Consider the following 14,458-nt stretch of genomic DNA (forward strand, 5'->3'; position numbering starts at 1 on the left):
TATAACCCACTCTTACCCTGACAGTCCTCTGTCTCCTGTCATCCCCCTTATCTAACCAGTTCTAACCTCATCTCATTTCTCGGCCTGATATCACTTAGCTATACCCTTATCTAATGCACTTAAGTCTGAAACCAGGAGCCACTCTAAAAACTTAGGCCACCACTACTTTCACGAATAATTTAATAAATTCAGGATTATGAAAACCCCTCTCCCTCCCATTTTAGTTTCTTCAATTTAAAAAACAATGTTTTTGATGGCAATGAAAGAAATTTAAAACAAGTACATAAGTTAGTTCTTCAGAATTTCATGTTAGTGTAGCACTGTCTTTCTGCACAGAAGTACTACCACCTATCAACTGGACCAGCTGGGAGGGAGGGCACATTTATAGAAACCCTTAATAGATCATGCAGTGTCTCCATCTTGAGTGAAGTCCTGTAAGCTGTCGTGAGTCCATTCTGATAGTTGAAGCACAATCTACTATATACAGTCGCGAAGCTTGAGGTGATTTTTTGCAAATCTCGTGATAAAGCGCTCCAAGCAGTTAGCAACTAGAAACAATAGACTGTCCACGGTCGACTTTGGATTGTATTGTATTTCCATCGAGTGCTAGCTCGTTGCGAATTTCACATTGATGCTTGTGAAATGTTCGTTATTGGTTGTAATGAAAATGTTAATGGCTAAAATACAATAATTGGAATAATAATATTTTACTAGACGTAGAAAAATTAAGTTTGTTTTAATGAAATTTATTGATCACGTTTTATTTTCAATTCTGGTGGGATTATTATTGCTTAGACCTACTTTTTTTTTTTCAAAGGATATCTTTTTAATTATAGCTGTTAATTTTGTTGTTATTTTTATTTGTTACTTTACTAGAGACGTAGAAAAAGTCTGTTACAATAAAATTTATTGATCACATTTTATTTCCAATTCTGGTGTGATTATTATTGCTTAACCTCATCCCACTTTGTTAACTACGTAAGCCTACACTACAAGATCCGGTACACGTAAGTTACTCCATTAATTCATATTTCCATTATTATTGTTGTAAAGGGAAATGCAAATTAATATTTATTGGTTTCATAGTTAATTATCGCTATAATCTTGAATGAGTGAAGCGATTATAGTAAATTTCAGTTCGTTTTGCACAAACAAAAATAATATTAACCTATTTCTTGCAGGTATCTTCGAGCTTATGGTGGAATTTAATATACTTCATTAAAATAATAAATTAACTTTATGCATTTAATATTTCAATAATGGAAAGAAGGTGTTAATTTTTCCAAAAGAACACAACGAAAGTGTAACATATTTTGTCATCTACTAGGAGAGAGATCTGCGATGATGAGGTGACAGTAGCGATCCTAGTGGTGGGCAACTACCCATGTTTGCATTTTTAATACATATTGAGCTTCGCGACTGTATATAGTAGACTGTGGTTGAAGTATGTAGCTAAAATAAACTCGCTTCTAGTGTAGTATGGTACAGCAATTTAGTTTCGAAATATATTCGGAAAACTGTAGGTGAAATGTAATTACTAAAGTAATTAACCAAATAGCAAATTTTCGGGAACATGTAACAACCAATTTAATATTTGGCCTAATTATCAGCAGCCAACAAAAAAAGTGCATAAAGTTGTTTCATCGCACACAACGGACTTATATTCAAAGAGATAAGAGATATAGAGTTAATTATATTATTTGGAAAAACAGAATTGGTAAAGGTTAAATCTGTCTGCAGCACTAGAAAACATCGAGGCATCCAGTTCCAATATCCACTAAGTCCATTTTTACAGTTTTTCAGGAAATGGAAAAAAACGTTTTCTGGCAAAATATTCAATGCTTAGCTGGACATCTAGTTGTTAATGTCTTCAGTTGTTCCTATATCAATGCAATGGGCACAATTTCATAAGAAATAACAAGGAAAATTTCAGTTTTATGATGAATATAGTGACTTTTGGAACTGTGTATAGAATATAGCGAAATATGAAAAGTAGATGGGTGGCTTTTATAACTGTAAACAATACTTGATAGATTTTGGCTTCCTAGGCAAAATACTTTTACTACTCTAGAGTAAAATTTAAATAATACTTTATGAACAGGTGTCAGAAGTAAATGGGTCACATTCTAAAATATTTGCTTCTTTTTCCTCCTACTCTTCTATATTTCTAACATTTTGAGCCTGTTTATATTTCTCATTATTTTCCAGGAGATTGTTGTATATGGCAAAGTATTCCTGATTTTTGCAGTTTTGAAAGCAGCTGGTTGATGTCATGCAATTTCTATTTTTGGCCAGAGTCCCTACTTCCTCAGCACCTAGTACCAGATTTCTTGTTTCTTTACCTTTTCTAAATATGCTCTTATACCAGTCCTGTAGTTTACTTCTCCTTTCACTAAGATACCAGATGTTACCTTCTTAATATAAATTCTCTTTCAGGATGGGAATTTAAAATGCCACACGAAGGAATAAATTTTAAAGTGTTAATAACGAGCAAATAGCCTATGTGACTACTAATTACTAATTACTCTGCAATGTTCCACGTTAACAAACCTAGTGGTCCTTTGGAGAAATCGTCAAACATTAGCCTACTCTTCTACTGCAGTGATTCATTGCATGGATGCTATGCTTCTAGAACTGCATATTGTATATTTAGTGATTATTGGAAAGAAGCTGTATTATAAATTCACATGTAATTATATTTTAGCGGATTTTGAAATATGTTTCTTGTATTAGGAGATGTAATACTTCATACTGAATCTACATAGAGTGAAAATTCAATTAAAAAAAAAAATTGGATTTAGCAGGTATTGGAACTGGACACCTTTCTTCCTAAACAAAAAAGCCTGGAAATTTGTTAGGATTTATACTATGGTGTAATAGAGACTAGATGTAACCACAACGAGAGCTGACTACCTACCCAACCAGCCCAAATACATACCTTACTTACGTATCAAATTCATTGTACGCGAAGGAAGGTCATCATACCCAACACATTTCCTTAATGTGACATAATATAAAAAGGGGAATGATGTTTTATTCACTGTTACCAATCCTGGAGAAATTCCACATTAAATTCAACAACGTAATTACAATGAAAGTTATGCTTTTAGCACCATGTGTCATTTGAAGAATTACAAGTGAATAATACTGTACACATGTAGATATGGAGAAGAATGGAGTGTGTGAAATGGAGAGACACAATAAGAAACAAAGCTATGCTGGAAAGGGTAGGTAAGAAAGAAGGTAATTGTCTGTAATGAATACACCAACAATTTAATAGCTTTAGCATTTGCAGGTGAATTACGTGTTTAATTGTGATTTTTGTAGGTGTTGACTGTTTTTCAGTGTTAATTAGTTATAATATAGTGCAATTTTAATGTTTTAGATATGTTTTGAACTTAGCTTTCCTCCTGTTCTTTTGTTTAGTGATGTTCTAGTGGTGAGTGAGTTTGATTGAATTTTTTGAGCTGTGACTGGTTTCTTGTGACTACATGTTAATATACGTCAAATTATGACCTAGTGTTGCATTGGAGGATCACCTTCTTGCCTATGCAGATGACGTGAATATGTTAGGCGAAAATCCACAAACGATTAGGGAAAACATGGAAATTTTACTTAAAGTAAAGCAATAGGTTTGAAAGTAAACCCCGAAAAGACAAAGCATGTGATTATGTCTCATGGCCAGAATATTGTACGAAATGGAAATATAAAAATTGGAGATTTATCCTTCGAAAAGGTAAAAAATTTCAAATATCTTGGAGCAACAGTAACAAATATAAATGACACTCGGAAGGAAATTAAACGCAGAATAAATATGGGAAATGCCTGTTATTATTCGGTTGAGAAGCTTTTGTCATCTAGTCTGCCGTCAAAAAATCTGAAAGTTGGAATTTATAAAACAATTATTATATTACTGGTTGTTCTGTATGGTAGTGAAACTTGGACTCTCACTTTGAGAGAGAAACAGAGGATAAGAGTGTTTCAGAATAAGGTGCTTAGGAAAATATTTGGGACTAAAAGGGTTGAAGTTACAGGAGAATGGAGAAAGTTACACAGCGCAGAACTGTACGCATTGCATTCTTCATCTGACATAATTAGGAACATTAAATCCTGACGTTTGAGATGGGCAGGGCATGTAGCACGTATGGGCGAATACAGAAATGCATATAGAGTGTTACTTGGGAGGCCGGAGGGAAAAAGATCTTTGGGGAGACTGAGACGTAGATGGGAGAATAATATTAAAATGGATTTGAGGGAGGTGGGATATAAGGATAGAAGATGCTGTTTAATTTTGCACAGTATAGGGACCAAGGCAGGCTTGTGTGATGGCGGCAATGAACCTGTGGGTTCCTTAGAAGCCATTTGTAAGTAAGTTGTAAGTTGCATTGGAGGTCGTTAATTCCATTTGCTTTTGTGTGTGTGGTAGTGTGCAGTTGGTTTTTAAGTTTTCTTGTATAAGATGAGCTGTAGTGGTTGTAATAATTTAATTTTTTGAAAGTGTTAATAGAAGTTATCATGATATAACTTAATAGTTTTTTTAATTAATCATGGGGTAAATAAAGAATGTACGACTTGTGAAGTTTCTTGCCATTAATTGGCATTGAGTTGGAAAAAATATAAATTTTCATTGTGGTAACTAGCCTACTATGAAAAATACGTCAAGAAGAAGAGAGGCAAGTGTTCTTTTCAAGTCTGCTTATAGTGGAACTTTTATTAAATGGTGTAAATTAAAGTTGGAACAAGAATTTCTTGTGTGTTATTTAGGTTACTTTCTCGATGGGATTTTATTGTGCGGTTAGGTTAGGATAGGCCTATGTTCGTTTAACGAGTAGATTTGAACCACCTTTAAAATGAATATTGTGAAGGAAAAGATCGGTGGCGTAGGCCTACTTTTGTTTCCGAAAAAAAATTCTAAGTGTCTTTGAAAAATACATTTAAAATGGGGTGTTTTGAAAAAAAAAAACACTGGTGTAGTTGTTCTGAACTGATACCAGAAAGAATAATGCTAAAATTCATCAGGAAAAGCTGAGGTGGGTCACTGGCTGAGAAGAAACTCCCTAATGAAGGATGTACAGGAAGTACTGGTAAACGTGAATATAGTTCGATGCAGAAGAAAGATGACAGACGTCGTTAAAATAATGGAGCATATGTGGAGACTAAAAGGAACGCAGAAAATGCGAAAGATTAGGGGTTTTCTACAGCACACGACACTGTAGGGTTTTTTAACGAAAAAACTGGAGAAATAGTCTAATTTTCAGAAGGAATGTAGTTTGTGATGTGAAGAATTCGTATAGGACGTCACTTGACTTTAAAACATATTTTTAATAGGTAAAAATTGGAAAGAGTTGACTGGGGTAGATAACCCAAAAGTGAATATTTCACACGTGAAATAAAGAAGTAGAACACTTCAAAATGTAACGCAAAAAGCACATTTCATGTCACTTACTTTATGCAAAGCTTATGTCTCGTGACCAGAATATTGTACGAAATGGAAATATAAAAATTGGAGATTTATCCTTCGAAGAGCTGGAAAAATTCAAATATCTTGGAGCAACAGTAACAAATATAAATGACACTCGGGAGGAAATTAAACATAGAATAAATATGGGAAATGCCTGTTATTATTCGGTTGAGAAGCTTTTATCATCCAGTCTGCTGTCAAAAAATCTGAAAGTTAGAATTTATAAAACAGTTATATTACCGGTTGTTCTGTATGGTTGTGAAACTTGGACTCTCATTCTGAGAGAGGAACACAGGTTAAGGGTGTTTGAGAATAAGGTGCTTAGGAAAATATTTGGGGCTAAGTGGGATGAAGTTACAGGAGAATGGAGAAAGTTACACAACACAGAACTGCACGCATTGTATTCTTCACCTGACATAATTAGGAACATAAAATCCAGACGTTTGAGATGGGCAGGGCATGTAGCACGTATGGGCGAATCCAGAAATGCATATAGAGTGTTAGTTGGGAGACCGGAGGGAAAAAGACCTTTAGGGAGGCCGAGACGTAGATGGGAGGATAATATTAAAATGGATTTGAGGGAGATGGGATATGATGATAGAGACTGGATTAATCTTGCACAGGATAGGGATCGATGGCGGGCTTATGTGAGGGCGGCAATGAACCTTCGGGTTCCTTAAAAGCCATTTGTAAGTAAGTAAGTACTTTATGCAAAGCATACAAAAAGCCTACCCTAATCTAACCTGTCACAGATTCCTATAATATACAAGGCATACGAAAACCTAAACCAAGCTAATTTAACCTAAACTGTCAGATTCCCGCATCGGAGAACTTAGAAAAATTCAAGTTGAAAGGTTCTGCGTTGTATGTTTTAGAAAAGGCCAAGATTAGGGAATGCTAGGATTGCAGTGAAAGATCTGCCCTTGGTCAGAAAAAACGAATGAATGCTGTACACCCAATCTTTCATTAATCTCGAATCTAAAGTAGGCCCTATAGTAACATTCTCCACGTTAATATCATTTTATTCTGAGATATTGACGTCCCTGCTACACGCTACAGTGACTATATAGACGCCGAGTCGTGAGCCACCTAGTAGAAGAAGCGAAGCGTGTCATCAGCGTATAGACACAGTTTAGTAAATACTACACTGTGGTATAGATATTATACAGTATGGACACTTCGCGTCGGTATCTTTGATGTAGCAGGACTGATTTCAATGACCTTCAAACCAGTTTGAGCGTTAGATTCTGCTTTCTCCCAGGAGTTTGCGCTGACATCACAGCAGATAGTAGTCGACACAGGGGAAATATAACACATACAATTAATACATTTAGGTACATAATGTACTCAAATAAAGTAAATTGGACTGATGAAATAATAAATCCGTCATTAACTGTAATGTCTAGACTCTAGAGTTCCTTTATAATGAGAGCTGCTGAGACGTTGACCCCATCAAAAATTAAAATATGTAATGATTTGATAGCGCTGAAAATGGAAAAACAAAACTCCTATGAGAAGTAAAACAATATACCTAAATTATATTGTATATAAATATTAAACGAATTTGAAACATAGTTTTACAATGTACTATATTATTTTATAATATAATTTATTATACATAAAATATAAAGAATTATTATTACAACTAGTTTGTCACTGAGAAATAAGCGAAAGCTGTTAACTTGAATTTATTTGAAACAATACTGGATTATGCAACAAGGTAGGCAATGTTTGGATCCTGTGTCTCAATTCTATTCTCAATTAGGCTATTATCTTAGCGTGTGCTCGATTACATTAACCTCTAGCGCTTGAAAGTGGAACTAAACGCCGGCGCACAGAGAACCAAAACACAGGAAAATTTGCTCAGTGTCCAATCTTTGTAATCCCTATTCACTGGTGTCGTGCCCAAAAGAGGACAATAATGGCGACTTGCTGAAACCAGTGCTCAAAATTATTACATTTTGTTCCTTCAGTGTGTGTTTTGTGAATAATCAATCCGTTGATGCTTCGAACATTCTATATATATAGTGCAATGAAAAGTAAAAATGTCGAAGTTTCACCCTTTCTTTAATAAAGCAATTATAAAGAACTCTTACCTCTCGCGCTCTGCAGCCGTCTGTCAACTTGGACGAGCAACCTGATAAATCGATGTATAGCCGTATAGGGTCATCAAGACTACCGTGAGCAGAAGTTTAATCAAATCACGGCCCCTCACGGCCCAGTGAATTCTTTCCAACGAGATTGCGGTACCAAATACAACAATTTGTAAGTACAATTGTTACTTACTGGCTTTTAAGGAACCCGGAGGTTCATTGCCGCCCTCACATAAGCCCGCCATTGGGCCCTACCCTGAGCAAGATTAATCTAGTCTCTACCATCATATCCCACCTTCCTCAAATCCATTTTAATATTATCTTCCCATCTACGTCTCGGCCTCCCCAAAGGTCTTTTCCTTCTGGCCTCCCAACTAACACTCCCTATGAATTTTTGGATTCGCCCATACGTGCTACATGCCCTGCCCATCTCAAACGACTGTGGATTTAATATTCCTAATTATGTCAGGTGAAGGATACTGTGTTGTGTAACTTTATCCATTCGCCTGTAACTTCATCCCTCTTAGTCCCAAATATTTTCCTAAGAACCTTATTCTCAAAAACCATCAATCTCTGTTTCTTTCTCAAAGTGAGAGTCCAAGTTTCACAGCCATATAGAACAACCGGTACAGTAATATAACTGTTTTATAAATTCTAACTTTCAGATTTTTTGACAGCAGACTAGATGACAAAAGCTTCTCAACCGAATAATAACACGCATTTATCATATTTATTCTGCGTTTAATTTCCTCCCGAGTGTCATTTATATTTTTTACTGTTGCTCCAAGATATTTACTTTTTCCACCTCTTCGAAGGATAAATTTCCAACTTTATAGTTCCATTTCGTACAATATTCTGATCACGAGACATAATCATATACTTAATCTTTTCGGAATTTACTTCCAACCCTATCGCTTTACTTGCTTGAAGTGGAATTTCCGCGTTTTCCCTAATCGTTTGTGGATTTTCTCCTAACATATTCACGTCATCGGCATAGACAAGAAGCTGATGTAACCCGTTCAATTCCAAACCCTCTGTCTCCTAATGGCACATTCTAGAGCGAAGTTAAAAAGTATCTCCCTGCTTTAGCCCGCAGTGAATTGGAGAAGCATCAGATAGCAACTGGCCTATACGGACTCTGCTGTAAGTTTCACTAAGACACATTTTAATTAATCGAACTAGTTTCTTGGAAATATCAAATTCAATAAGAATATTATATAAAACTTCTCTCTTAACCGAGTCGTACGCCTTTTTGAAGTCTATAAATAACTCATGTACTGTACCCTTATACTCCCATTTTTTCTCCAATATCTGTTGAATACAAAAAATCTGATCAATAGTCGATCCTGAGACCACACTGATGATTCCCAATAATTTCATCTACATATGGAGTTAATCTTCTCAAAAGGATAGTCGACAAAATTTTGTACGACGTCAACAAAAGTGATATTCCTCGAAAGTTACCACAGTTGGTTTTGTCCCCCTTTTTAAAAATAGGTACAATTATGGACTCCTTCCATTGTTCTGGTACAATTTCCTTTTCCCAAATAGCAAGTACAAGTTTATAAATTTCGCTATATAATGCACTTCCACCCTCTTGTATTAATTCTGCTGGAATTTGATCGATACCTGGAGACTTGTACTTTTTCAGATTTTCTATCGCAATTTCGACTTCTGAAATCGTGGGTTCGGGTATAAATGGCTCAGCAGTTTGTATTTCAATATCGTCCCGATCATTTCTATTTAGCCTATGTACATTTAGTAGTTGCGCAAAATAGTTTTTCCATCTGTTTAGGATTGATGAAGAGTCTGCAAGCAAGTCACCATTCTCATCCTTGATCACGTTTACCCTTGACTGATATCCGTTCTTGAATTCCTTTATACCCTTATATAAATCTCGAATGTTTTTATTCTTACTATTTGTTTCTACCTCATTCAGTTTTTCCTTCAAGTAACCTCTCTTTTTATTCCTAAGTGTACGACTTGCTTCCCGTCTTTCATTGAAATAATTATCTCTATTCTCCTCAACTGGATCCTGTAAGAATTTCAATTTTGCCTGTTTCCTTCTTTCTACTACCATGCAACAATCTTCATCAAACCACGGTTTCTTTTTCTTAGTTTCATAATAACCTATGCTCTGCTCAGCTGCAATTTTGATACTATCTCTGATATTTTCCCACACGCTATTAACATCTAATTCTTTCTCAACTTCGTCGGAAGTTGCTAATACGGCAAACCTATTTGAAATTTGAACCTGATAATGTTGCTTAGTTTCCTCGTCCTTTAATTTCAAAATATTGAATTTAGTAATATTAACTTGTTGCTCTACACGCTTGGCTACTGATAGTCTTTCTCTTAATTCTCCAATTACCAAATAATGGTCAGAATTACAGTCCGCCCCCCTGAAGGTTCGAATGTCTGCTATACTAATATGTCTTCCTCTATCTATCAAGATGTGATCTATTTGGTTGTGTGTCAATCCGTCTGGAGAAGTCCAAGTATATTTATGTATATCCTTATGGGGGAATGTTGTACTCTTGACAATTAAATTTTTTGATGTCGCAAAGTTGACTAACCTAACTCCATTGTCATTACTAGTTACGTGTAGGCTCTCTTTTCCAATTGTTGGTTTAAAAATATCCTCCTGTCCTACTTTAGCGTTGAAATCCCCCAATAAAATTTTCATCTGATATCTAGGTAACTGATCAAAAGTGTGTTCCAATTCCTCATAGAAGCTATCCTTTATATGGTCGTCTTTCTCTTCTGTAGGGGCGTGAGCATTTATAACTACGATATCGCACAATCTACCCTTAAGTAGTAAATATGATAACCTGTCACTGATAAATTCGACCTTTTTTACTGCTGATTTTATTCTTTTATGTACAAATAATCCTGTTCCTAATTGGTGATTAATGTTTCCGTCCCCATAATGCAACAAGTAATCTCCTATTTGTGATATGCCATTCCCATCTAACCTAACCTCTTGTACTCCCACGAAGTCTATTCTATATCTAGCTAGTTCTTTTGCTACTAATGTTACCCCTCCTGTTCTATAAAGACTAGTTACGTTCCATGTACCAAATCTCATAACCTTATTCCTTCGCTGTGGTCGTGCCGGAGAATCAGTCCCATTCCGAGGCTTATTGTTAGGTTTCGTGACAAGCTGTTTTTTGCGGTGATGTGTTGTTAGACCTTCGCCCAACCCCCAAGCTGGAGGACCACCTCTTATCGGCTCTCCACGACTGCTTATTCAATATATTCACAGCTACCCTCCATATTTGGAGGCTGGCTCCTCTTTTCGCAAGCTGAAGACGCGCCATGCTGTGGTGATAGGGACCCACAATACATGGACAATTGTTACAGTACACTTTGTTTTCTTACACCGTAGACTGTAATTCAGGAAACCAATATGGTAGTTAGTATTAAATATAGAGCGCATATAGGTAGCTGCACAGAAGGCTACCTAGAGATGGAGGAAATAATTTAAATATGGACATGTTAATATTGCAATATATTGCAAACCTAATTTCGAAAATATATCGGTATATCGAAACGATTAACGATATATCGCTATTCTTTTAGCAGATTAATAGATACTAATGCAATTACATTTGCAGGGGTACATTTATTATAATAAACTTATTTAAATTCTAATAGCGCCTATTCCTTAGTAGTATTGAAATTAACATAACAATCAAAAGATTAAATGTAAAACTGCAACGATAAACAATACATTTTCAATACCATAATTATTATGTATGTCGTCTATCATCTGATATCTATTTTGCCCCAAACTCTTCTCCCGTTCACCATTCCTTCTAGTGCAGGCCTGCAGAACACGTAAGTAGGGGAAATATGACGTCAACCTCACTCCACTTCTATTGGGGATGATCGACTTCCGCATAGAGTTATTTACATTCCTTGGCCGTCAAAGGTCCATAAGTGGCGGCATGTAATTTTCAAAAATGATTGTAATAAATTCATTGTTTCTATAATGCGTTATCTCGTTTCAAGGTTTACAATTATGCTAGATTTCCTGTCGGTAGTTTCTTTGAGATTTCTTTGCACCTAACCTGTTTTAGATTTTCGAAAACTTTCCTCCTATCATCACCTACGGAAACATAAATTTATAGCATTTAAGTAATGAAAGTCACTATTAATTTCAATTCAAAATTATAATGAGTGACGTCCTTAATTTTACAGTATATAAATAAATAATCAATATACAATTCGTAATAATGAACTTACCCAAAAGTTTGTGCATTCCATAATTCTTAATATGGACTTTGTTGAAATGTGGTTTAATATTGAAATGACGAGTGGAAATAAATTGGATGGGTCACAGTAAACAAGCAATTCTTTCGTCTTCAACAACAAAATAATCATATTCCTATTTCCTTTGAAAGTAGTGTTCCTTCACGGATTTAGATTTTGTCATCTTCCAGTTCTCTTTAAACTGCAGTACGCGTATTGTATGTTTGTTTACTTATTTTCTTACTTACTTACTTAATTATTTATTTACTTACTTATTTATTTATATATTTATTTACTTATTTATTTATTTATTTACTTACTTATTTATTAATATATTTATTTATTTGGCTGGACTGCGTTACAATGTTGAATGACAGCATTGACATCCAGTCATATAGCTGTCACTCAATTATCAACGTAAAATTTATTTATCGTCTTATTACCAGTAAAACCAGTTAAGACCAGTAATACAAATTTTGTAAAAACAGGAATTAAAGCTTTATTAATGCACGAAAATCGTAATAAATTGTTCAAATGAAGGAATTGGTTTATTGCCTGCATGTAACATTTCGGACTTATTTCATTTTAGTAGAATACAGAGCACAGAAAGACAAGTCGGGGACTGTACTTAACTTATTTTACACAAAAAGTGGATTTAATCGACTTTACTAATAATAGGACGACATATACATAGGTAGACCTTCTTACATTATATGCACACATACATTTTAAAATTTATTTTTCATATCTTTTAATTTATTTATTTCCCTCATTCATTTTTCTCTTACTTTATAAAGGTATGTTCCTAAGGATTTTGTTATCTGTTCATTTGTAATTCTTGATAGCGTACTGTATACCTGCCGCCGCGAGAATGAATGTTGATGCAGCCAAGAGTAACTAGAACGTTATGACTGCACTGGTAGAAAGGTGGGTGAGGTAAGAAAGGGGAGTAAACAGTCGTGTATGTATGTGTGTGTGTGTGTATGTGTGTATATATATACTAACTATGGCTATATCCGAGTATGGATAGATTGCACATCGGAGAATACTAGGATTGACATTTTAAAAATCAGTAGGCCTGTACCTGAAGTCCACGCTAAGTTGATGCATAGAAACCAGGGGATGTGGTTTAGTTTTGCTGAACTTCAAGATACTGCTAACTCATTTAATTTTTTTGTGGCTGTAGTCTGTATATATTTTCATTTGGTTTTACTTTATTTATAGTTTTACTTTTATATTATTTTATTTCTATTTTTGGTGGTGTGGAAGAGAAGTCCTGATGACCTTAACTACACCAGAATAAATAAATAAACAAAAATGAATATAGGCTATATAACATAATTCAATTAAGGGATGCTATGTAAAAATTCATCTTTATGGACGAGGAAAGCTCAGTACTTAGACAATTCGTTTTGATTGTCTATAGTTATTTTTCCGAGATTTCTGAAAATTCTAACAACCAGTTAAATTAAAAATAGAAGCAAAAAGGAAAAACCCGGACAATGCTGCCGGGTGCTTCAAGCTAGTAAAACATATATAAATAACTGAACCAGAGTAGAAAGAAAAAAACAGTAGGTAAGTATTGTGGATACACAAACACTTTGAATGAAGGATAGTATACTATTGTACATTAACTGACACTCATATTAATAATGTTAACGAAAAAAAACCGTTATGAACAATTACAAATTTCCCAGCATGGACTGAAAGTAAACTTCTCACACAAAATTACCTGAGTAACATGCAAGGCCTGCGTGTAAGCAGTTTATAATGAAAGCATTTTCTTAATGACATCAGAATTAAAATAGACTTACATTATGTAAATTGTGTATAAGGTCACAGTAAGCGGTCGGCCTGGTTGGCGCAGTTGGTATAGCGCTGGCCTTCTATGCCCGAGGTTGCGGGTTCGATCCCGGACCAGCTCGATTGTATTTAAGTGTGCTTAAATGCAACAGGCTCATCTCAGTAGATTTACTGGCATGTAAAAGAATTCCTGCAGGACAAATTCCGGCACACCGGCGACACTGATATAATCTCGGCAGTTGCGAGCGTCATAACATTTAAAAAACAGTAAGCATAGTATTATTCATAGCAATGAACCAACTGATACTAAAGATGTGCATACTTCTGTAATTACTTTGTAACAAGAAGCTAGTAATTCATTTGCAGCAGCTCAAGTTCTGCACACGAATGTCAATTATTTTCTTAATCGTCTCTTTCAGTTGTGATCAAGATGGAACACGAGGCTGACCCACTTGCTATACAAACAAGTGATAACAGAGATGTAGAAGACAAGAAACCGTTATTGGAGGTAGGTTAAATTAAAAATAATTGCCATATATTAACCATGTGCATCATTTACAACGGTATAGATATATCAATCTTGCTCAGGATAGGGACAGATAGTGTACTTATGTGAGGGCAGCAATGAACCTCTGGGGTCCACACCTGTGGAGTAATGGTTAGCACATCTAGCCGCGAAACCAGGTGGCCCGGGTTCGATTCCCGGTCGGGGCAAGTTACCTGGTTGAGGTTTTTTCCGGGGTTTTCCCTCAACCTAATATAAGCAAATGCTGGGTAACTTCCGGTGTTGGACCCCGGAATCATTTCACTGGCATTATCACCTTCATCTCATTCAGACGCTAAATAA

The 14,458-nt window shown here is 35.3% G+C and overlaps 2 protein-coding genes across 3 annotated transcripts in view; one reads left to right on the forward strand and one right to left on the reverse strand.

The window, feature by feature from the left end:
* LOC138715521 (zinc finger protein 723-like) overlaps window positions 1-7,642 on the reverse strand; it is a 49,879-nt gene extending 42,237 nt beyond the window's left edge. The window contains exon 1 of the mRNA XM_069848552.1: window positions 7,558-7,642. The gene's annotated coding sequence lies outside the window, so the exon portion shown is untranslated. The remainder of the gene's footprint in view (window positions 1-7,557) is intronic.
* A 4-nt stretch (window positions 7,643-7,646) lies between these two features.
* Window positions 7,647-14,458, forward strand: part of LOC138715520 (zinc finger protein 26-like) — a 35,032-nt gene continuing 28,220 nt past the window's right edge. Inside the window, exons 1-2 of one of the 2 annotated variants that reach the window (XM_069848550.1) lie at window positions 7,647-7,726; window positions 14,031-14,119. In XM_069848550.1, the coding sequence (XP_069704651.1) occupies window positions 14,042-14,119 (78 nt within the window). In that variant the 5' untranslated portion in view covers window positions 7,647-7,726; window positions 14,031-14,041. The remainder of the gene's footprint in view (window positions 7,727-14,030; window positions 14,120-14,458) is intronic. The other variant, XM_069848551.1, reaches the window with a different exon arrangement.

Source organism: Periplaneta americana, chromosome 15 (genome assembly GCF_040183065.1).
Source record: "Periplaneta americana isolate PAMFEO1 chromosome 15, P.americana_PAMFEO1_priV1, whole genome shotgun sequence".
NCBI classification, from domain to species: Eukaryota; Metazoa; Arthropoda; class Insecta; order Blattodea; family Blattidae; genus Periplaneta; species Periplaneta americana.